General features: G+C 41.3%; 1 protein-coding gene across 2 annotated transcripts in view; it reads right to left on the bottom strand.

Moving 5' to 3' along the window:
- magi2a (membrane associated guanylate kinase, WW and PDZ domain containing 2a) overlaps positions 1-24,169 on the bottom strand; it is a 253,397-nt gene that overhangs the window by 23,784 nt on the left and 205,444 nt on the right. For both annotated transcript variants that reach the window (XM_042511080.1, XM_042511081.1), the window contains exons 10-15: positions 22,289-22,978; positions 12,082-12,113; positions 6,196-6,403; positions 2,623-2,664; positions 1,013-1,104; positions 494-686 (exon numbers count right to left, since the gene is read on the bottom strand). In XM_042511080.1, coding sequence (XP_042367014.1) covers positions 494-686; positions 1,013-1,104; positions 2,623-2,664; positions 6,196-6,403; positions 12,082-12,113; positions 22,289-22,978 — 1,257 coding nt within the window. The remainder of the gene's footprint in view (positions 1-493; positions 687-1,012; positions 1,105-2,622; positions 2,665-6,195; positions 6,404-12,081; positions 12,114-22,288; positions 22,979-24,169) is intronic.

Below are 24,169 nucleotides of genomic sequence, written 5' to 3'. Positions count from 1 at the left end.
TAGCCTTTCTAACTGCCCCTCTCTCCATAACTCGTATCCAACTGACCTGTCGCTAAGCCAATCACAGTTCGTGCAGGTATACAATGCACTCGGATATCCTGCTCGTAGTCCTCCATAGAAAAGCATCAGAAGTATTGATTTTCCTGCAGTTTTATTTAAATTTATGCAGTTCTAACTTAAAAAAAATGGACAAACCATATGCCTGGGCTAAATGCAACACTGATAAGAGGCATCCTGAGAGGCTAAAGAAAGAAGCCCAGCTCTGGATACAAAAACAAAAAAGATTCCCAAAGTTCCCCTTTGACCGTTGATTATTTTTCAATTAATCAATTAATTTTTCACTCTGTAAAACAGGAATAAGTAGTAAAGAGTGCCTATCACAACCAAAAGATATTCAATTTATGATCATGAAAAAAAGCACATTTTTATAATTCTAAGGACATCTTTGTAATTTAATAAACAAAAAAAAATCCACGTTAACACACTTGCTCACCTGCTGCCTGCACCCTCCTCCTGATGACCAGATTGACCTGTCCGTTTCGTGCCGCTCCGTGCATCAAGTCAATGACGTATCTGTGAGGCTTCCCCACCACTGGGATCCCATCCACAAACAGCAGCTCATCACCGGGCCGCAAGCGTCCATCCAGGTCTGCGGGACTCTTCTCAATGATCGCGCCGATTAATATCTGTTATTACACGCAGACCGTTATATATACAGGAAGTAGAGGATCGAATAAGTGTCTCTGAAGCTGAACTAGAGTCTGCGAGTGTCACATGCAGTGAGTGTTATTGTGGTTGTTATACATAAATAGCTCGATTACATGTTTGAAATATTGTTTTGTTACTTTAACAGACAGAAAAAGACACCAAAGCAGCCAGAGCCAGCACTCTCTCAGGGGTCAGAGGTCAGGGTTAGGTGTACACAGTGTGTGTGTAGTGGGTTAGAGAGGAGAAAATGACAGGGTTCCACGCCCATCGCCATACGAGCCTTCTCACGCGTCTCCGGACTCACAGGCTGCCCCGCCTCGTCCCCGCCCAGCACCCGGAAACCGAAACCGGATTTCTGTCTGCGCAGGTGCACCTCCATGTCCTGGTACTCCGCTCCTGAGGGAACACAACCACAGACGACATTATAGTGCTGTTAACGGTTTTAAAGTGATAAGAAATTTGACTCCATCTGCAACCAGCAGCTCTAAAGCCGCTCTGCTGGTCTGTCAGTTCGTTCACAAAAATTTCCCAACCCTCTGGCAGCCACAGTTTTCCCCTTAGGAGGTTGATATTTGACAGGAAGGTGAAAAGTGTGTGAAGGTGTGTGTTAATGTTCATGCATCTAATAAAAGATCGTTACGAGCCAAAGAAAAGCTGATGACCGCTCATGCCAAGTGGCAAATACATGGCAACCGTTGCTTTGCAAATTCAAAATATGCAAGAGCTTTTTAGCCAGATTTTGTAGAGGTATTGGATAAATGACCTTAATATGATGTTTTATTCTTAATGTGATTCTATTTTTCTTTCACGTGTCCTCCTGAAATATTTTAGAGAAGCCTTACATGTACACTTTGTCTCTCCCAAATTGTACAAAGTTCTTAGAAAATCTGAAAAGTGGGGAAATTTAACTGCATGTCTTGTTTTATGTTCTGTTCCATAAACTGCTGTCAAGAAAATTAAAAAAAAAGCTATCACAAATTTGAGCTTCTCGTGTTTCCATTTGGTTGTCAAGTGAAATTAAAGCAACATTTTGAAATGTCACAAAAATAAGCATGAATTAGACGCATTCCCATCAAATGGTGTGGAGGAAGTTTTGCCATCTGGCCATTAAGCTTTACGCATGGCTGTAATCCACCAGTAAACACAGTAGAAGACGTAGAGCTTTTGAACCATAAACAAGACGCCTTGACCATCTAACCTAACCTGATGTACCAGAGGGTTTGTTAAACCATCTGAGACGCCATCGTTGGAAACTGGAAAAGGGCAGGCACTTCCAAAAAACACTTGGCAGATGATTGTATGAACCATCTGTCCATCACAGTCTAACATGAGAGAAGAGTGAAAATGTCTTTTAACGTGTGCGTTATTTGCTCTTCTGTCAATGAAGAAGTACTTTCCAGTTCTTGTGTCAGTAATGCTATTACTTCTTTAGGAGACGCTTTGATCAGATGTCTCTCTGTGTCATCACACATCAGGTGGTGCGGACACAAACGTATGACCTGCAGCCTCCCAAAATACATATTTTATGTGATCTTGTGACAGCTGCTCTGCAAGTTACCATCTAATATATCAATGCGTGAAAAATGGAGAGAGGTCTTCAAGAAACTGTTTTTAATTGATTAAGTTTTATTTATTCTTTCATGACAGCAAGTGTTGGCTGAGTTTTATGCTGTCTGGAGATAAATTAATTTGTTATGGGAATATCCGTGCAGATGATGGAAAATGGTTGTTTTATCAGATCTTATTTGGCAAAGTCAATGCATTGACTTTTTTTCAACAAAGGTAAAAACCACCTCAAGATAACTTAAAAACTTTTTTTTGTTTAATCAAATTTTGCTTGTTTCATAAAGTTTTTTTTAAATGCAATACTTAAACATATTATGGCTAGTATCACTGCAGAGATGAAAATTTTACCTGAGGAGTCCACAGGAAAAATTGTCCTTGGTTGCCCAGGTTCTGGAAAAAAAAAAAGATGCAGGAAACAGCCATAAATATCAACAAATATTGTACATGCACAGACACACAAAAACGCAAACACAGACAGCAAACCAGAAAAAAAACACACATTCTCCCATAAAGTGGAGAACAAGGCAGAAAGGCCCTGCCTCAGCACTAATGTCACCACAGACTTTCAGCATCATCCATAACAGTCAGGAAGTGCTTACAGCGTGTAATATACCCGTTCCTTATTTACAGCGGGAGGTGGGATTCAGCCACTGATCTGCAATCAGGGGCTTCACACAAAACCGTGATCTGCAAAGTAGCAGAATGAACTCAACCGCAGACAAGTGGCTGCGAATGAAAAATTGATTCCAATTGTAACTGTTTTAATCACACTGAGCACTCCGCTGGGACTCGGCGGGAGGAAAGAAAATCACGATGACAGACGAGAGGAGTGACACAGCCGCTCACACAGAAATACACACTTCTTATAGAGATTTACGTTGCTTTGCTGGTGAATACGGGAGAGTAAGAATGCAAATATTTTATGCTGCATGCAGTCAAAAATCATGTCCCGAGTGATTTTAAATTTAAATAAATGAAAAAATATACTCAGAGTCACTTTGATAGCACTTCTGAGTTTTCAATACTGTCAGTGCTACAAATACTCCACAGATAACACTTTAATGAGAACTATGTCTTCAATTGAAAGAAGTCCCACATAAAGCCTCCTGAACCTCTCGGCCCTACACATCATCGGATGTCTTTTACAAGTATTTAATACTTTTTAACTTTGAGCAAATTGGTTTGATTTCTTTCAAAAACACAGGAAAGAATGAAAACAGCAGCTTGGCAAATAAATGTCCCGCAAATTGCAAGGAATTAGTTGATTTTGAAAATTATTTTTTAAAAGCTAGTAAAAAAATGTCTATAGAGCTATATTTATGATTATCGTGATTAATTATTTTATTATTATATTTTATTACATTTTTTAAGGTAATTGAAAAAACAGTTCTCATTTAATTTTTAATATAATTTAATTTATTTATTTGCAAATTTTCAGGCAAACTTCTTCTCTTTCTTGCAATTTTTTTGCGTCATTTCCTCTTGAGTTGCTCATTGCCTTCTTCTCATGTTTTTAAAAGAAATCAAGCTTACCCAGGTTTTCAAGCAGTTAACCCAGCCTCTTCACATAAACGCTTACAATCTTCTACCTATTCTTTGAAAGAAAATTAAAATGAACCAACACAGCAGATGAGCTCACGGTGCTCTACAAGGAGGCTGGTAGCCCGAAGCTGTCATGTTGCCAAAAGGGTCACATCCTGCTTCAAGGCGTACACAGAGCATTCCTAAAATCTGTTTGTGCCTCTTCTATGCTGAGTTTCACAAAACCCAACCTCTAGCATTTACATACATGCTGTAAGGACGACAGCAGTGGATAACTGCATCCACAGAGAGACGATGAGAGGCAGAAAAAGACAAAGAGGTTTGATGAGGAGACTTTCTGACAGTCACGTCCTCTTGAATCACAGGTGCATTACATAAGAATGAACACCAGTCCTGTCTGTGAAAACTTTTACTATCTCCTGTCAGCCATCGGAGACACCAAAAGAGACCTCCAAGACTCATGCTGAGACACTTTTCACGCATGGGCGGATTAAGAGGAAATGGGCCCCCGGGCACAGATAAGCAAAGGGTCCCATCAGCTCGCCTACGAAAGAAGAAAGACACACAGACTTTGTGGTGGTTTTGTTTTTCTTTGAGATAATATAGTGGCAATTTTGGTTGTTTTGTGTCTTTTTAGGTGGGAATTTTTTATATTTTGCGTTGCTTTGTGGTCATTTTGCTTTTCCCTGGTGGGCTTTCTCAGTAATCTGTCCATGCAAAAACACACAAACAGGGCTACATTTATATTTTTAATCATATTCATGACTGCCATTAACTCCTGAGCTGCATCAGACTTGACATACATTTACAGTTTCTACCACTGAGGCCACTCAGGACACTGAGGACATGTCCTCAGTATTTATTTGTCTCTGTATGAATTTAGAGGTTTTATAAAACTAGGGAATTTTTATTTAAGATTAAAAGCTTACATATCAGTATTTAGTAAGATATTTTTTAGTATTTTTAGACTCTAATCTGACGTCTTTTAGGCAGGGCTGTAACTGCCATTGTGGACACTGATGACACATCAGTATCTTTCTGGAAATTTGGGAGTTTTGGCAACTTGTGTGGAGGATATTTTACATGTTAAAATGTACCCATGGTTTCTTAGGAGAGGATAGTCCTCTTAAAAGAGCTAATTACAAGATTTCAGTCATGTTTTAGGAGGTCGCAGTAACCCTAACCCCTGACCACCAAATTATAATCTGTTCATATTGTGTTCAAGAGGACGTTTGTGCAAAATTTGAAGGAACTCCCTCAAGTTCGTAGTAGGTAATAGTAACCTTGACCTATGAGCACCAATCATTTTATCCTTGAGTCCACTTGAACGTTTGTGCCAAATTTGAAAAAAAAAAAATCCCTCAAGACATTCTTGAGATATTGTGTTCACCAGAATGAAACAGATAAAAGGTTAACAGTGACCTCGACCTTTGACCAAATCTAATCAGTCTATCCTTGAGTCCAAGTGGACATTTGTGCTAAATTTGAAGAAATCCCTTCAAGATGTTCTTGAGATATTGCGTTGATGAGAATGGGATGTACGGACAGAAAACACATAGTGCTCAGGCTGTCGCCGGCATGGAGTAAAAAATGTAAAAACCTGCAATTTTATACTTTGTAATGGGGGTGCACTGTGGAGATTTGAACCCATGGCCTCAGTATTTCTAAAATCTTTGTTAGAGCCCTGCACACACACGCACACACACACACACACACACACACAAACACACACACCTATAAAAAAGCACATATACTAGTTTCTACTGCCAAAAAGTCCAACGGGGCATTAGAGTTTTTATGATACATCCTGACGATACCATAACGAGATATGACTTTTTCCACGTTTTACAAGTCAGAGGACGGTAATCCTGCTGGCACCAAAGCATTATGTCGCAAAAGGATCAGCTGCTGCGTGGAGTGTTTATTCACGAACACATGTCCGTTTATGATGTGAGGAGGCGGGATGTCAGAGTCTGCATGTAAAGATCCCTCCAGTCAGTGAAAAGACGGAGGTGATGACGGCAGGTTTTGTTTGTGTGCGCATTTAACGAGAGAAGATCATATGAGATAATATGAAGAATCAGTAGCTGCAGACGATAAATGGGGAAAAATATCTGTGAGACGTCTGACGGTTGTGTGAAGCTGAGGGGGAGAAATTCGGCAACACTTTGATTGAAACAGGTTAGATCATTTCAACAAGCTTTTTACATTTTCTGTGGAGCTTCAAAAAGTGAAAAACAACAAAGAATCTCAGAGAGAAAGAAAAAGAGTGATGAATATTTACTACTCTACCTTCAAATGAGGAGTCCATCTTTCTTCAGCACTAAAGAAAAGTGTTTGTCACAACGCTACACCTGCATGTTCAGCTCTGGTACTTACGCCTACTCTCATAGATAGCTCTGGACTTCTCATAAAGGTCATAGGGGTCGGGTTTAGCCAGGGCCAAGGCCTCGGAGGCTGAGTCTGGGACCGAGGCCCTGTGGAGATGGTGTGTTGGGAAGGGGGCGCTGTGGGGGATAACGGGGGCTGACAGGCTGGTCTGAGCAGGGCTGCTCTGGCCCTGATGGGACTCCCACTGCTCCAGCACCTGTGAAGCACAGCGGCATGACGGGTCAGTATTTCACTGCCAACTTTTTCCACTCGTGACACTCGGTTTTAGCTGGTAACCACGAAAACAACACAAAAAACTGAAGCAGTTTGTTTTAATGACTTTTGATCATTCGCTAGTCCCCACCGCACTAAAGTCACTGTTACTGCTCCTGTCAGGCTTTAGTTCTGCCGTTTACGATGATAACGGTGGCACGTTTACCACTCAGAATTTGGAGTCATTTTTGAAAAAGGTTTCTTATTTTCAGCTGTGGATTTGGTTGAAATGGCGACTCTTCCTACCGCTTAAACTCCATCAGCTGGTTAGCTGTCTCCTGCTGAATTTTTCATCTTTCCAGTGGATTACTTTAAAAACAAAAAACATATAAAAGGACCTTAAACATACATGTCAGGCTACATATATACACGGTCAGCTGCTAAATAATAGAAGCAAAAACTCCGAGACTAAAAGTCACCAGCTGAGGATCCACAGAGGATGAAAATAAAGGAGCAGCAGCACTCTTGTACCTACTCCTAGAGGTATAATTATTACCTATAAAAATGTAATTTTAACACAATCCTTTGATGGTTTAAACACTTTTAATAGAAAAACTGACTGACTAAACAAGCAAAATAATAGTGTATTATAGAAGATTTATACTTTTTGTGTTTTGAATGTCAACTTCAGAAATAACACAAAACTCTGAATAATATTTAAAACACAAAATGTAGTAAATATACATTCAGACACAAAGGTGGGCTAACATTATGTGTTTCATTTTCTCAGATACCAGTAGATTAATTGTGAATTATTAGCCAAGGTTATGTCAGCATTCAGAGAGCATAACATTAGCTGATGTTAGCTTATCATAGTCTGGTTGATTGTGAAGTTGCTGTTTGACTCAAAGATCTGAAGGTCGTCTGTCTGTAAACTGCACGTTGGCCTCCAAAGGTTTAAAGTTTCTGAATTGCTGACAGGTGTAGGTGCTAATGCCAAAAACTAGAAAGACATTAGGAAATATAGTACTTATAGAGGTGTCTGTAAGGACCGATAATATCTGCTAACTTCAATTTTGTAATATTTTGCTCCAAGAGTTTCTCCTTATTTTCTACTGATGAAGTATTGACAGATGATTAGACTGGCAGCTATGGACGCTCACTGATAGGTGGTTTTTGTATGCTTAAATTAAGTAATGACATAATTTTGTATTTTATATTCCACTATCATTTTATAATAATTACATATTAACTGTTTTATCTTAACACTTATATCTTATATTTACTTTTAGATCTTCCATATATTCACTGTGTCCTCATGTATCTGCTGTGTCCTGTGCTGAACTGTACGCATAAAGTTGAACTCCTCTCCAGTTGTTCAGCAAAGCCTCAAAGCTTGTTTGGCCTTCAAAGGATTAAGAAATATAGCATTAGATTTCCTGGAGTCCAAAATATACCTTATGAGGAGACGTTTTACCAAACTAATAGTGACCCAAGTTAATTCATTTAACTTGTCCTCCAAAAAAGTCGGTAGGTATCACTTTATTGCCCTGTTCTTAGAAACCCAAAGCTTGACAGGCTGTGCCAAGTTACGGTTGTTAAGTGACGATTGGACAATCGCCTGTTTGGAGGAGGAGGAGGGGTTTAGCGAACGATCAATACATGTTAGACAGACGGGAAGCCAGACGGTTAGTGAGGTTAGTCGCTGAAACAAGCAAAAAACAATTCCTTTTTAATTTAAATCTCAGTGTGTATCAATGGTGTGTGTCTGGAGAGAAAACAGAAAAGTGTGATAAACAGATAAATATGGAATCACTTTTGAAGGGAGTCTGAGAACGACAAAAAAAAAGCATTTTCATTTTCAAGTTATCCTGATCAGTGCTACTGTTTTTTAAAGACTTCGAATAAACTTTTTCACTCAGTTGGTCGCACCCCTGCTGATAAATAGTTGTCTTGATTTGCAAACCTCAGGTTCAAGTTGCATTTATGAGGATTGACAAAGCTTTTTTTATTCACAGCTCAGAGTTACGATTGTTCTGCAGGAGATTTATTAGATCGAGGAGTGGAAACGACAAACTGTGGGCCTCACGCAAGAAACAATACACAAACAAATTTTCTTTTCTTTTTGCTCATATCCGCGATTAGTTCTTATTTTGTTAGTAACCATTGATTTTTGGGATTCACTAATGTTTTCTAATTTTTTAGAGTTGCTGCAATGAACTGGTCACATTGACTATAAGACGCACACAGGATAGATTTTCTCTCGTACCACAAACAAAAGTAACGCGTTAGCCATTGTGAGTAAACGTGCTACTAAAGGTCACCGGAAACATGACGACTCCTTCAGAAGGTGATAAAGTCAGCTCAGATTTCCACGTCACTTTAGAAACAATTATATGATACATATGATATAATCCACTCTGACATAATTTCGGTATACCAACATTTTCTTCTGTTGACCGGGCTGAAAAAATGATCAAAAGTTCAACCCTTTTTGGTCGCAGTTTGCAGCCCTAAAAGGTGGTACATTGGATATTTTACCCAATTTACATAACTTTCATCCAAAATTCGGATGAGACAAATTTGTAAATGCGCTGTCAAGTGTTTGAGGTGACACCGGCAGTTTTGACAACACCAGTCAGTCACAGTGTCAAGCCTTGATGTGTCAGATAAGCCAGGCCGCTCGAGTCACAGCGCGACACTAAGCAGATAGCCAAGATGACATGTTGACATGTCAGAAAGAGTGAGAGACAGATCCGGAGGGAGCCACAGGCCTTTTTGAAACTGAGACGGTGAGACTGGCTGCATATGGCACGCTTTAATATTGAGAATTACGGGGCATCTGGTTCGAGATGTACCGAGAATAAATATCAGCTTCATAAAAGCGCCAGGACGGAATCAAAAGTGTTTCCGCTCTTTGTGGTTTCAGCGGCGTCTGCTATTGATGTGAAGCACGTCTGCATGGGGCAGGCTGCTGAGACTGGGGACCTTGTTAAGGCTCGGATTAGACTGCCGCATCCTGATCTCTCTTTCACTTTCCCTTCGTCTCTTTGATTAAGAGAAGCAAGCACACTCTGGCTATAATCAAATCGGTCAGATGAACAGAGGACACTGCAGGCAGGTCTTCTTTAAGGGACGACATCATTGAATAATGTGCTCCAACATTAAGTAGCTGTTGCGTACAGTATTGGCGAGATTTGATAGACAAATCTCGATAAGCTCATTTGCAAACTCTCGGGAGCTGCGGGCTGAGCTCGACTGTAGGTCGATATGACAATTAGGCGAATCCCCCGTTCTTCCCTTATTAGTCAAATTCCGCCATATTTCATTCTCAGAGCTGCAGAAGTCTTCCTGCAACAAATGATACCCAATTAAACTGAGGCTGAACTCTGGTGTGCGGGGGGTTCAGCAGCTGGGGGAGAGGGGCCGACGAGGCGGGGCGGCCGACAAATGAACACTGGGGGGGAAAGAGTGAGAGAAAGAGACAAGAGAGAGGAGCTCTGCATGCCGTCTGCCACTTTGTGACGTTGAAAGATTTCCTTTCCTCTGAGCTGAGAATTACAATTATTCTGAGGATTCAATAAGGGAGCAGAAATGACAAACAATGGGCCTCGTGCAAGAAACGATTTATAAAAAGATTTTCTCTAATTTTTGTTCCTATCCACAATTAGTTCTTTTGTTTTGTTACCATTGATTTTTGGGTTTATTTTTTCTTCTCTTAGGTAAGAGAAAAAATTACAAGTGATTGAAAGCACTTTTACCAAGATAAAAGACAAATATCTTGTTTTCACTGAGCACAAATTGCTGCCAAGCCAAAAATAAGTTTGAAATCTGGGGAACATTTTAAGAAAAATGAATCAATATCATTTAATTACTTTTAGATGATGTTTTAGAATAATTATAATGACTGGATTATTACATTTCAGGGCTAAAGAAATATTACTTTACTTACTTACTTTTTATTGATCCCACTGTAATTGCAGTTACTGTGCATCCCTCGGCTGACCAGTGGTGGAAAGTAATTAAGTACATTTACTCAAGTACCGCACCCTTTAACGTCCTGCTTAACCATTTAGTAGAGCACATTTTGAGTCACTAAATCTTCATGAACAATGTGTTAAATTCAACCGAATTGAGCTATATCTGCCAACCCTCAGTTTAAGATTAGATTAATTAGATTAATGTAACTTTATACAAAAAATAAAAATCTATTTATTTATTTTTAAAAACTTTTTAGGCAATATTTTTCTGCATAATTTTGAGGGTTTTTTCAGTGTCTTTTGTACATTATCACAGTTTTGAGTTTTAAGGTTTTTTTTTAAAAATGTATTTTACTTTTAAATTTTGGATGATTTTTTCTATTTTTATAATTTGGAATATTTTTAATGTTTTATCTTAATTTTTGTTGTGATTTTTTTTTTGGGGGGGGGTGTTTTTTATTTTTCTGCATTGGTTATTTTTACTTCAAATATTTAAAGCACTTTTTTTGATCATACATATATACATTTTAAACGCAGGACTTTTACTTGTAACAAAGTATTTTCAAAGTGTGGTATTAGTACTTCTACTTAAGTCAAGAAACTAAGTAAATAACTCTCCCACCAGTGCTAAAAGGAGACTTTTGATTAAGTAGGAATCATCAATTAGCACAGACGGGTAAGAGCAGACTTGGATGGTTAAGAATATTTGATGCATCTTGAGTTGAGTTTTCTCATATTTTCTCTTAAGAGAATTTTTTTTTTAAAAAATGTAAGAGAAATTTAGGTGAATGTTTCTGTACGAGGCCCAATGAGGTGAATTTCTTGGTGCAAGTGTTGTCGAAGCCGAACAAAGTAGGTTTCCTGCGTTGATCTGGAACGATGACTACACGAGCCGGGGTCAGGGGCTGGTCAGAGCAGCGCCGGGAGGACGTCCAGGCATGAAATGGATTACACACATAGTCGCACAAAGAGAAACAAAGAAAGATGGGCGCTCGTGTGCGGGCATGTGAGTGTGACAAATACACATAAAGACAATCTGATCTAAGGGGCTGTTTGGAGTTTTTCATGGGCCCAGGGACGGCGGATGATAGTGGAGTATTTATGGCGGCGGAGGCTGAACGTTGCAGAGATATCACATGAGACAAAGAAAAATAAAGGCAAGGTGAAAGAGAAATGACCAGAGAGCGAATGCATGGTTATACGAAAAAAAAAGCTTTTAAAAAATCTAAAAGACAGAAAAAAAACGTTGTAAAATGAAGATAAAAGGAGGATGAAAATGCATCGGGGCCATGCCAAAGCAGTTAGAGCAGCGACTGTGCAGCATAATTCAGATGCCCTCAGTGTGGATAACCCTGATGGCACTGAGTCAGGTTATGAATTAGCTCTGGATCAAGAGATGAGCGATGCTACGAGTGGCCCACTTGACCTTTTCTCATCCTGTGACAATAAAGAAGGGCTGAATATCAAGGACCAGCTGTTGTACAAGCCACGGACATACAGTGAATCATCAGCGGAGTTAGTACGGCGAGGGGAGCGGGTTGAAAAGTCATTTGTAGGTCTTACAAACGAATCAAATGAAAGATTAAAGTCATTTGGATTAGCACATACAGTATGCACACTGCAGCCATTTTTACTGAAAAATCTACAGATTAAAAAGCAGAAATGCGGGACAGTCCGAGTTTTGGAGGCTGGTGGGTGTTACCTGCTTAGGGGTCTTCCAGGGTGAATAGTGACCTGCAATGTTGAGAGAACAAAAAATAAAATGCTTTAGACTGAAGATGGGAGGAACAGATAATGAGATGTGGGGTTTAATTTCAGCCCAGAGAGCCAATTCCAGGGAGTTTAGGAGGACGATAAAATGAAAAATAAAACCGAATAACAGATAAAGCAAATGAAAATAAGAATATGACATGAAAACAGCGTTTGTGAAAGGTAGAAAGGACAGAGAAAAGCACAACTGACTCAAACAGGAGAAAAGCACAAATAAATATCGGTGAACTAATAGTGAAGACAGAGAGATTAAAATACAGAACTATGATTCAGAAATGATGGACTTAATGGAAATGGTAGACAGCGATCTACAGGTGGTGAAAAATGATATGAACTAAACATTTTAAAGGCAGCAATGAATTCTTCTCCAGTAGCAATTAGGATTTTTTAAAAAATATTTTTAAGTGTGAATGCTTTGGGATTTTATGTGATCTAACATGTTCCATACTGAGAATTTTTTTATCATAAAGAAAAAAATTAAAATCATGATTTTAAACCGTGAATAACCCTAAGGCTTAGGGAAAGCTAGATTTACGACTTTTTTAATGTCAATATTGATTAAATTTAACACCAATTTCACAACAAACAAAATGAGTACAAAAAGTATGTATTGTAATAAAGGTTGTTGTGAATCACAAACTGTCGTCAAAACCATCACTTTAAAATCTGACGAGTTGATCAACTTGACATATTATATAGTACATTTAAGCCATAAATACTGAATGTACATGTCCAAAGAACGCTCCAAAAACCCAAATAAGCAGCAAATCCCACATGTCTTAACTGGAAAGTGCTACATTTGCAATAAGGCTTAATTTGGAGCATGCTGTTTATATGACCCATATTAAATTTCGAATATTGTCATATTTGGAATAATAGTGGAATATCAATGTACATATAAACAAAGTCAGTGTTTTGGGTTTTGTTTGTGTCCTTATAAGACATCACGTCTTAGTTGTGCAACTCAAGACAATCCATCTATCTTATCTTATCCATCTTATATCAGCTCCTTTTAGGACTGTTTTTGTCTTTTGATTGTTACCAAAAGAGCATTTATTAATCTATCATAGATCTGTCAGCAGTGACAATTAAACGGCAGTCAGACTACGTTCACTTCAGTCGGTGCGTAATGATTACACCTCACTGGTTTCGGTTTGTAATGCAGCGCAGTAAATGGCACATGTTCTCGCTTTGACCTTTAATAAGCCACATTTGTGCTGTTTACAACATTGTTTACACACAGCACAATCAAACGACAAATCTATCTCAGATGATGAAAGAAAACAATCAGTGAAAAGCACACCGACATGCTCATAAAGTAATGAAACACGCTCTATAGTCAAATTCACAGCGGCATGTACACTCCATCTTCCTGATTCAATTCCTCTCCTTCCTGTCTTTCAAGTGCTGCCACCGTCTCCCCACTGGGACGCTACAAGCGTATGCAAATGGAGCCATCGAATTATGGGGTGACTGCTCGAATTATGCGCCAGCCATCCCAGTGTTGGCCTGGCGAGGCTCCAATCACACAGTAAAAACATTCATCTCGCTGAGCCGCCGGTGGAACGGTGACAACACGGAAATTAACAAAGGCGACACAAAGAAATGCAGCCCTGTTTTTCAGGCTCCTATCAGTCAAAATACGATTCATATTTATATTCAAACAACAGCTTATCTAAAACTCAAAGAATATTTTTGAGAAAAGCGATAGCAGCAAGGGATTTCTGCTTCCCAAACAAGGTCAATCAGTGAAAGGCTGTGCTGAATACCTACGTCTAATTCTGCGTGAAGGACACGGCGAGCCAACAGTGTGGCTGACGGGACCTGAGCTGAGCCGGACAGGCAGAAAGGAGGGGCACTACCAGGCATCACTGACCGAGGTGATCCCCGGGGCTGAGTCGCTGTTAACTCAGGCGTGCCAGACATTTAGCTGGACGTGGGTGTCAGAGTGCCCCGTGGCGAAAGTTGAGAAGGGGCGAGAGACTGAGGGAGAGACTGAGAGAAGAGAGTGAGAGAGCGAAAGGAGCTGTCCGTGGTGCTGAAAGGCCCTCACACTGACTGCTAACCAGACCTGTCAGCTGGGCTGCAGAAAGCTACAGTACATGAACCCTGTGGTGTCACTCCAGCACTGATCTTATAAGCTAACTGCTGTCATGTTCTTCTGGGAGTGTCACATTTTTGGGATGCATGCAAGACCAGTATATGTATCGCCACGTATTTTTACCATTGAATTTTTCCATACACCATTCCTAAATTATTTACCATCTGCACCCAAGCAAATTATATCTAGAGCTAGATATCCAAATTGCCAAAGACTCTTTTGCCCTATGCTGTCGATGACAGTCAGGGGACAATATACCTCACTTTTTGGGTGACTGTCATTGTCAGTTATTTTATCTATTTATCTATTTTTGATTTTTTAAAATGTATTTATTTCATATTAGTTAACTATTTAAAAAAATCATAATTATTAACTTAATCATGTTTTTACAGCCATATTTTACATATTTTTTTGGATGTTCAGAGATGATATGTCAATTTACACTTGTTCCATGTCTCGGGTTCTCAGGTCTCTTCTCTAAAACACTGGTTAAGAAGAAACAAAAAATCCCCAACTTTAAAAAAGTTCATGGTTTTGCTTAAAATATGTACACTTCTTACTAACGTAATATAATGTCACGTGACCCACGTCATATGCTAGCACACCATGTTGTTATAAAAATAACTGGATTAACATTTGGTTTTACACAGGACACAAACAGCGTTCTTCAGGGCCAAAGTCCGGAGTTTGTTTGATATTAGTTTCCCAGAGCACCGACAAAACAAATGCAGCCGCCTGGATTGTCTCATGCCACCACGAAAGGTTGCCTCTGTGCATCGGTGTCTGACAGTGTCTGTCTGGTTTGGGTTTTTTTGTGTGTCAAACACTTCATTTTCTGGATTCTGGTGATTTTTTTATCCACTAATTGAAGGCGGATATGTTGTTATTTCTGTCAAAATAATATCCTCTGTTACTTATATTTTTACTTGGGGGAGGGGGATGACAAATGCACATAAATGTGCTCCCCCTATATCCTCCCCCAAAAATACGCCTATTCCCTAAGTGTAACACTAATAATAAGGAAAGAATACCTCGCTTATTCAAGTTCCAAAATGAAAAAGTTCCTGAATTCAAAGTTTGTGATTGTGTACGTTTGTGTGTCTGTGCACTCTTGTTTCACCCTCCACCTCAGCCCTGGCAGGTAATGATGAATAGGACTGGCTGAGGTCGTGCCTCTTTTTCAATTTCGGCCCAAAACTCCAATTAAAGAGTTTTGAACTGGGAAGAGTTTCCAGAGTAGCTTTCTGCTCCGAGGGTGCAGAAAAAAAGTGCACACACATTCAACAATTTGACACACATAAGGCTACTTTTGTTCACCCACACAAAAACACACATCTCCTTCATCTCAACGAGAGTCCACAACTGGCCCTTCAATTATTCAAATGAGTCTATGATAACACTAGAATTGATGGCAGCGTGCGTGAATCTTTCAGCTCTATATGAATATGTATCTCCATTTCACGCGGGAGGCTGGAAGCTTCACATAACAACCACAGCAGAAAACCGATTCTATCCACTTCTATTCAGATGCCCGTCCCGTGTTCGCCCGATGTTCTCGGCCTCATTGTGGCTGTATGCAAAACAGAATTATTTGCAGGGCGCACGGTTGAATGTGCATGACATTAAAGCTCAAAACAGCACAATTTATTTAACCACGCTCATGCAATCACCGGCTAATCACTCCATCGCATTACAACTCAAATAGGAGCGCTTGATTTGTTTAAGAAGTGAGTGCTTCGTCCCACAATCAGGGAGGAAAAAGTTTTGCTTCATGATCTAATTTTGATGGCAACAAGTCTAAACACCATTAGCTTTGTTTAACCCTTTTTGCTATGATCTAATCTCATCCATCATGAACACGGCCCTTTGGCTGTCTTCCCGGGGCCGACTGGACGGGATATTGATCCCTGGCGGGCAGCTCCTCCGGGTTCGCTGAGGACAGAGCTGTAAGTGTGAACATGGCCGACAGTCTGTGGTCTACTGGCGGAGAGCCGAACTCATCACTCTCCTGCTCTCTCCTCCCTCTTTCTTTTGTTTCCAACTATTCTATCAAGCACACACACACCCGATGAATCACTGTCTTGTTACACACCGATTCCCTGCGAGGCTGGAGGAGGCTCAGTGAATCAAACCCTCCTTCTTCTTCTTTTTCAAGGCAGACCTTCACCTGCACGGTTCTCAAAGCCGCCTCTGGTCATCCGTGTGCACACGACTGATCTGAGGTCAAAGTCGAACCAGGCGGCTGATTCATAACGCAGAATTTACCCGTGGTAGTAATGGTGCAGGGAGTTTATGTAAGTGTGCGGGGGCTTGTGTGCAGAAGGTTGCCTTGGGATGTGTGCGAATAAGACGAGGAAAAGTGTGCGCCGGGCTGTCGTGTAGGTGTGCGTACAACCTGTGTGAATCAAACCATGTGGCTCTGCGTTTGTGTTGAGTGTGTGGGCGGGCTGCGGCGGGGGAGGCAGCGGCCTGTTAGAGGGAAGCCGGCGCACATGTGAAACGAGCTGCAAGTCTCGGCGGCTAATTACAGTCCTGTGTCTGTGCTGGTGTGGCAACGAGGACACAGCCTGTTAATGGTCTAGATAGCCACTAATGAGGCTGTCTGCCATGCGCACACACACACACACACATATGCTGGCACACACACACACACACACACACACACACACACACACAGGCACAATAATTATACAGTGATGAGAGACAGAGTGCCCATTTGTTGGGCAAAAACGGCTCAGGAGTCAAACTCAAATTTAAGGGATGGCTAAATATCATAACTACATTGTGAGCGTGGGCTTTTTCAAGGTGATGGGGCTTAATTGACTGGATGGTTTGATAATGGCTAAATATTTGGACGGTGAATTGGCGGTCAGCTTGGCACTTATGCTTCGCTTTTGATGGCGAGTTCTTTGGGAGTGATGACACATGCCAGAGGAAACATAAAAAAAAAACAAAAAAAAAGTTTAGTAGAAAAGCTCCACATCATTACAACAGCAAACACAACATTGTCATGTTGGGAGCAGTTCAGCCATCTGACCACAGCACAAACAAACAAGACCATGACAGAAAATTGAAGATAAATCCTTAATAATGACGAATTTACATTAGTGAGACAAAAGACTATCCATGTAACAATTTGGCTGTAATTTATTAAAACACTAATACTATTAAAACTTATTAAAACAAGTATGTGTGTGATCAGGATGGTAACCATTTCCACCTAATTTTGAGCCAGATAAAAAACCCTGAATGAGCGTGGGACACTGACACTCACTGGTCATTATGGTCATGATGGTTTGGACTACTTAACACTGCATCGCGGTATTCATGAGGGTGTAGATGCTGTCAATTAATCCATTTCTTGGCTGTGTGTGTGCGTGTGTGTGTGTGTTCTCCCTGAGACCAGATGCTGGAGGAGAAAGAACAGTCCGCAGCATAAAGAGGCAGCCATTCAAAAAAAATCTGTCATGCAGAAATATGCACACTCACACACTTTTAAACTCAGTCAGCTCGCGGTGCTCGTTCAATCCTCCACTTCAGATTGTGTTTTGAGTAAAAGTGATGATGTGTGCTCGCCCCTGAGCTGGAAAGTCTTTGGAGAATGTGCCAGAGACGGGAGCGTGACAGTTGTTTGGTGACGGATATCAGTCGCTCTCCCCTCTCTATACTACACTGACTAGCGTGCACAAGCACTTAACAGCCAGTTCAATTAGATAGTGTGGCCAGTGTCCAGTGGTCTAAAAGAACGGGCCAAATTGTGGCGTGTTAAGAGCCGGAACATCATTCCAGCAGCATGGTGACAGTTTTATTACGACGGGTAATAGCTTGGCTAAATGCTCGGAGCTGGCCTTTCTGAGGAAGTTGGGTGGGAAAAGAGAATCAGCTGCAGCTCAAACCTCACAGCGGTTGCCGGGAGTCTGACACAGCTCACACTTTAGCTGGTAATGTTTATGTTGCAGAAAATGGTTGTTTATGTGGGTATAATCACTGACTAGGAACAAACATGGCAACATATCTGAACTCTGGTAAAATAAATAGACCAGAAAGATCAAGTAGCTTAAAGATTCACTTTGAAACTACACAGAGAGCCAAAACTCGACTGAAATACATCAATCTTCACTGGGAACCAACACATTCAAGACTATGAGCTTTGGAGCAGCCCAGCACCATGGAGTAAAACACACACAAACCATTCAAGAACGGTGTCTGGCTTAACCCTTTGAGACTTGAAGCGATATCACTTTCCAGACACCCTTTACACGTATTTATACCTTTGAACCATGTGCAAATTGGTGCGATTTCTTATAAAAACAGGGTAAATGGCAATGAAAAAAAACAAACAAAAATTTAGAAAGCTTAAAAAAAGGTAGGGAAAAATGTCTACATAAAAAAGGCAAAACCTAGGTAAAAAAACTATATTTTTTTATATCATATTAGAACGAGAAAATATCTTGTTAGAGAGAGACACTGATTTATTATTTTTTGAGTTGCATCAATACTCTTCCGTACCAAACAACTAATCGATTATTTGAAAAAATAATCAGCCTTAGGCTCAAAGATGTAAAAATGAAGGACAAGTCTGAACATTTTTCAACCCATAAAATCATCTAATAACCGTCTTGATTTCTCTTCTACCCATTGTGTTGGGAACCACTACTTGAATATTGCCTGCTAGCATATAAAACACACCCTAACTCCTCTCTGTATTTCCATTATATACGTATTGTGTGTGAAGAAGAGAAAACTAAAGAGGTTAAAGTCAACACAGCTAACATCACAAGACTTTATGAAAAATAACAAATCATTAGCTTTGCCACATCAAAAATCCAGATATGTGATTTTTCTCCTCAGTCCTCTTCTTGTTTATCTCCATGAGGAGTAAAATAATTTGCAGACGAAAATTACAAAGATTTCATTGCGACCTGTTTTCTCCCAGGAGGGTCTCAAGTCTCTGATCTTAATGAGGTTAAAGTCTGACTGTGTTTTTCTGTTTAATCTCCAAAATACTCTCAAAACATCAACAATGACTAAAACCGCACCCAACTGGGATATTTGGCAGCTTTTCTGAGCTGTAGTCATTTCCACACATATGAGAGCCATACGCAGTCATGCTACTGTAGGAGCGCAGCGGCTGACGCGGCCAGTTTTTTCCACCTCTAGCACCCACAGCTTGTCAAGTCACAGGAAATCAACACAAACAGATGTGACACTGCGCCCTGCGCGTATTGTTGTGTAGTGGAGCTAAGCCATATCCAGATTTGAAATAATGAGATGAAATATAGCATGTAAATAAGGTTGCCATTTTCTCCACGGGCCAGCAGGCTGCTTTATAGATGGGTAGCGCTTGTTTCGACCTTCTGAAGCTCTGCTACGAGTGACGAACCCCGGACAGATGGTGGGGAGCGCTTCACCGCTAGCTTCCCCGCGCAGATGGGAGTGTTTTTATGTTTATGTGTGGGGAGCGTGCTGACAGATTGGAGATTTTTGACGTAGTGTCACAAAAACTTTTGACCCCTCCCGTGTGTGTGTGTCTTTATGTGTTGGCAGATGAGATTTTAGAGGTGCTGGCTTAAATATAATTATTTTCTCCCTTTTTTGGGGGGTTTGAAAATGACTTCTAGAAGCTTATTTCTTCACTCTGCGTCTCCTCCTCCCATTTGCTGGCTCGCTGACAGAGACATGGGCAGCCTAATAAAGAAACAAATGGCGAGAAATCTATTCAGAGGGCGCTGCTGACCTTTGTGGGCGAGTCTCGGTGGTGTCTGTGGCACCCGACAGCTGGCATTATGATTGGTATGTGACATTACACAACACAAAGAGGCAAAATACAGAACTACAAATTGGGTTCCACCCACGAGCAAGAGCAGTACTGCTCGCCCAATCCAGTTGGCGTGGATTCCACTATGAATGACAGCGAAAGTTCATGTTGGATGCCAAGATAAATCAAGGACAGGTAGACTCAAAGAGAGGAATCATTCAACAACATTTAACAACAAGCTCTCAGAGACAGATCCTATCTGCTTGGTTGATGAAGAGCCGCTGTTGCCGTTTCGAGATTTAATTAAAATCTAACGTTTTAATCTCCGACGTTGGAGCTTTGGCTGAGTCATGGCTGGCAGACGCACAACCTCCACAATTCAATAAGAAGGGAGTTTGCAGGCACATCACAGCTTACACACAACTTATGTTCCATCATCTGAGCCGTGCAAACATTTAGGAAAATCATGACAGTAAAGCTTTCTTCTTTCAATGTCAAAGGCAAGCGCCATTAGAAGTAAGCTGTCTGACAGACACTCCACGCACGACACACCACACATACGCACACACACACACACACACACACTGGCAGAGCAGAAAACAGTCGGCTACCTGTTGATTCTGCAAATTACAACCCTGTGTGTGACTCACGACAGAGTGCAGTGCATAATTATGATTGTCAGAGGGCCACACATTCGGAAAAACACAGGGTAGAAAGCACTTCAGAGCCATTTGCAGTCTACCAGTGTTTTGTGGGAAAACTGTGCTGCTTTTGACACGCTTTAATTTCGGAGCTTTTATTCGTGCCTCACAAAAGAAGGTAAAATCTTCCATACATATGAAACTGGCATGATAAAAACATCTAAAAGTGACTTTGAAAAATAACTTGGCACTGCAAAAAGCGTGCGCCTCAATCTAAGGACATTTGTTGGCGACACTAAGGTATGGGTCAGTGGGCAGAGCACAGAAACAACTACTTAGTAAAGTGAAGGAAAACAGTTTTTCTCGCTGAGTAAAGAAAACAGGAATAGAAAGGGCACTTGAGAGGAACTGTGCATCAGTCAGCCATTGTTGAGCACTGCAGGACTGCATGACAGGTCTCTGCAGCCTTTGACCGGATCACACAAACAGACACACTTGGATACAACGGTAAAATATGACACAGATGAATAGGCAGACAGATATGCAGCTGGAAAGGCAGAAATGGAGTAGGAATGATTCAAGTGCTCGCGTTGAGCAAACAATCTTTCCAGCATCCCTTCCTGCAGCCACGACCCGATCGTGAGAAAAATGTTGGCATTGTACTTTTCTGCAAACCACAAACATTAGCTCCAGATACTGCCATTCACATTTTTCGCATTGGCCACCGTAGTTAGAAGGCTGACCGCAATGAGCAGTGCTGGAGTTATACTGTCTGATTTTTTTAGCTGAAACTGCCTCATTCTGTGTTTATTGGCAGTTTTAATTACCTGGTTTGTTTGCAGAGACCTCTGCTGATGGTTCAGCTCCCGGTAAAAACCTCCTGAATGATAACAACTGAAGGAATTCTAGCCAGGAGACGTTTTAGATGGTCGTAATCTGCAATTCACCACTAGATGCCACGAAATCGCCCTAAAGTCTACACACCTCATCTTTAAAACACCTACATTTGGTGGCACAAAAGCCACTGGAAAAGCAGACAGGTCCTTAAAAAAATTCTGTGGATCCAGAGCTTACACACTGTGGGGAAACACTGTCTTTGTTGGCGAAACAAAGTGGGTAATTTTCAGTGAAAAACTCCCAGCTTCTTTGGTGCAAATGCTGCTTGGAATCGTCGCAGCGTGACAGTAGAAACAACAAAGGTTTGGTGGCTCAAACACTGCTGGGAAAAGTAACTGGGAAACGCTGCACTGTGTCAATAAAAAAACCCTAGATTTGGTAAAAAAACACAACCCACCCAGGTTTATTGCCACAAAAGCCACATGGAAACACTGTGATGTGCCCCTAAAAAGCACCCAGGTTTGGTGCCATTAACACTGGTGGAAATGCTGAAAAGGGTCGCCAAAACACAACCAGTGTTGCTTTTAGTTGTTCCCAAACAGTGGTCTGCAGCTGGCAGTTTTCTCACCCAGGTGAGACACCACCCACGATCCCCTCCACCTCCCAATGACAAAATAAGCTCATATACTATGCTGCCTTAGAAACTCTGACATGCATGCATACGTAACATATCCATGGTTTGCAGAAACGTACAATGTGAACATTTTCATCCGGCGACCGGGCTGGAAGCCATGGTTCTTACCTGTTCCGCCTCTCTGAACCACCAGGATCGTCTCCGCTCCTACGGCACACTCCTTGAGAAGCTCCACCACCTGCGTGTGTGCGAATCCCTGCACGTGCTGCTTGTTAATCTCCACGATCAGGTCACCCTCGCACAGGCCCGGGCAGCCCTGAGGCTCCAGCACTTGTTTGACCCGCTGGCCCGTAGCGCTGTCCGCGATAGTGAAGCCAAAACCTTCCACGCCCTTCACCATGGTCAGGGTCAGTAGCTCCCCCTGTGTCGCCCCTGACGACGCCATGGAGACGCTGTCAGGAGGTGTGGTGCCGGTGGTGGGAGGAAGCGAGCCATCCAAGTGGGTGTCACCTGGATGAGGGGTGAGCAGCTGCTGCTGGGCGTTGTTGACCTGGTCCTGACCCGGGTCTGTGACGAAGCGCGCCGTGCGGGACAGATAGTCCAGGTAGTTGTCGTAGCCCGTCCTGCCGTTCACCATGATGGGCCGCTGCTCCATGATGCCCAGCGGGGAGATTATGGTGGTGGTGGCGGTGTTGTTGTTGGTGTTGGTGGCCTCCTCTGGGTCGTAGGGCAAAGGGTAGCCACGACACAAGACCAGAGTGACGCTCTGGCCAATCGGCACCGACTGGAAAAGTTTGACCACATCTGCGTGGGTGGTTCCCAGGACGCACACATCGTTGATGTAGACAATAACATCACCTGCAGACAGAAGGTTGGACAGACAGAAACAGAGTAGTCAGGTATAGGGAATGGAAAAACCGGGGTTAAAACTGGGGCTAAAACGTGAAAAAGCAACTTCTGGTGACTGTTTCTGAAGCAGGAAAACTCAGTAAAAAAGTATTAGAAAATAACATGAAAATTAGTTTACAAAACAACAAAAATGACAATACACAAAACTTTTTAAATAATTTATAATCTACTAATATATTGCAATTTGTGGAATATTTCTTTCCAAGTTGCTCATTGAGTTTTCTTTGTCCTGGTACCAAAGAGTAGTGTGAAAGTCAAGAGCCCTCACTCTGCAGCAAAATCTGGGGACCAACACCTTCCCAGAGTTACAGTGCATAGCACACTGACTGGCAAAAAACAAAAACAAAAAGCGGCTGCTCAACTTGAGACAAAGCTAAGTTAAAGAAACCCTCAATGAGAAACTGCGTTGATCTTAAGTCATGTGATATCAAGACTCGACAACTATTCAATCATCTGTACAGTACATCAGCACTTTATCTCCTTTGACATCCCTTACAGCTATAAACAATCTCTTCTGACAAACATAGCCACAGATAATTTCTTATCTGCTCTTACAGTGTAAAATACTGCTGATGACAAGTGGCTAAAATGTTTGCCTTTTATGGGGCCAAGTGCTTTTATTTGCTCCCTGCAATATACTGCACTCAGTGCTCTGTAGATAAAACCAAGCTGACAATTAAATGTTCCCACACAAAAGTGCTCCACATCCAGGCTTATCTTTGTCTCAGCCAGATCACTAAATATAGAGTTTGATGCTGTGCTGTGCAGAGCGGCATGCAGGTTTGTAAAAACACTGGGCAAGTGGGAACACAAGGCACGATCAATTTTAAAGTCTGACAAACAGCATTACCCAGGTTGATAATGAAAACAATTAGTTTGTAATTCTAAGTATAACTGTCGTGCTCTTTCCAGAGTGGGCAGGGTGAGCGTACAAGTGTGTGTTGCAGAGAGAGGAAATGAAAAACAAAGATCCTTCACCATTAATAAGCAAAGCATGTGCTTCACTGATTGGCCCTCACCTTGCTAACCACAAGTGCCACACTGTCCAATTCTCTCCAAACGTGAGCAGGAGACGATAATAGCACTAATGGTTGGGTCAATGACACTTTTTCTGGAACAACATGGCAATTCATATTGATT

The sequence above is a fragment of the Plectropomus leopardus genome, chromosome 22 (assembly GCF_008729295.1).
Source record: "Plectropomus leopardus isolate mb chromosome 22, YSFRI_Pleo_2.0, whole genome shotgun sequence".
Lineage (NCBI taxonomy): Eukaryota > Metazoa > Chordata > Actinopteri > Perciformes > Serranidae > Plectropomus > Plectropomus leopardus.
This window is presented reverse-complemented; position numbering and strand designations above follow the sequence as displayed.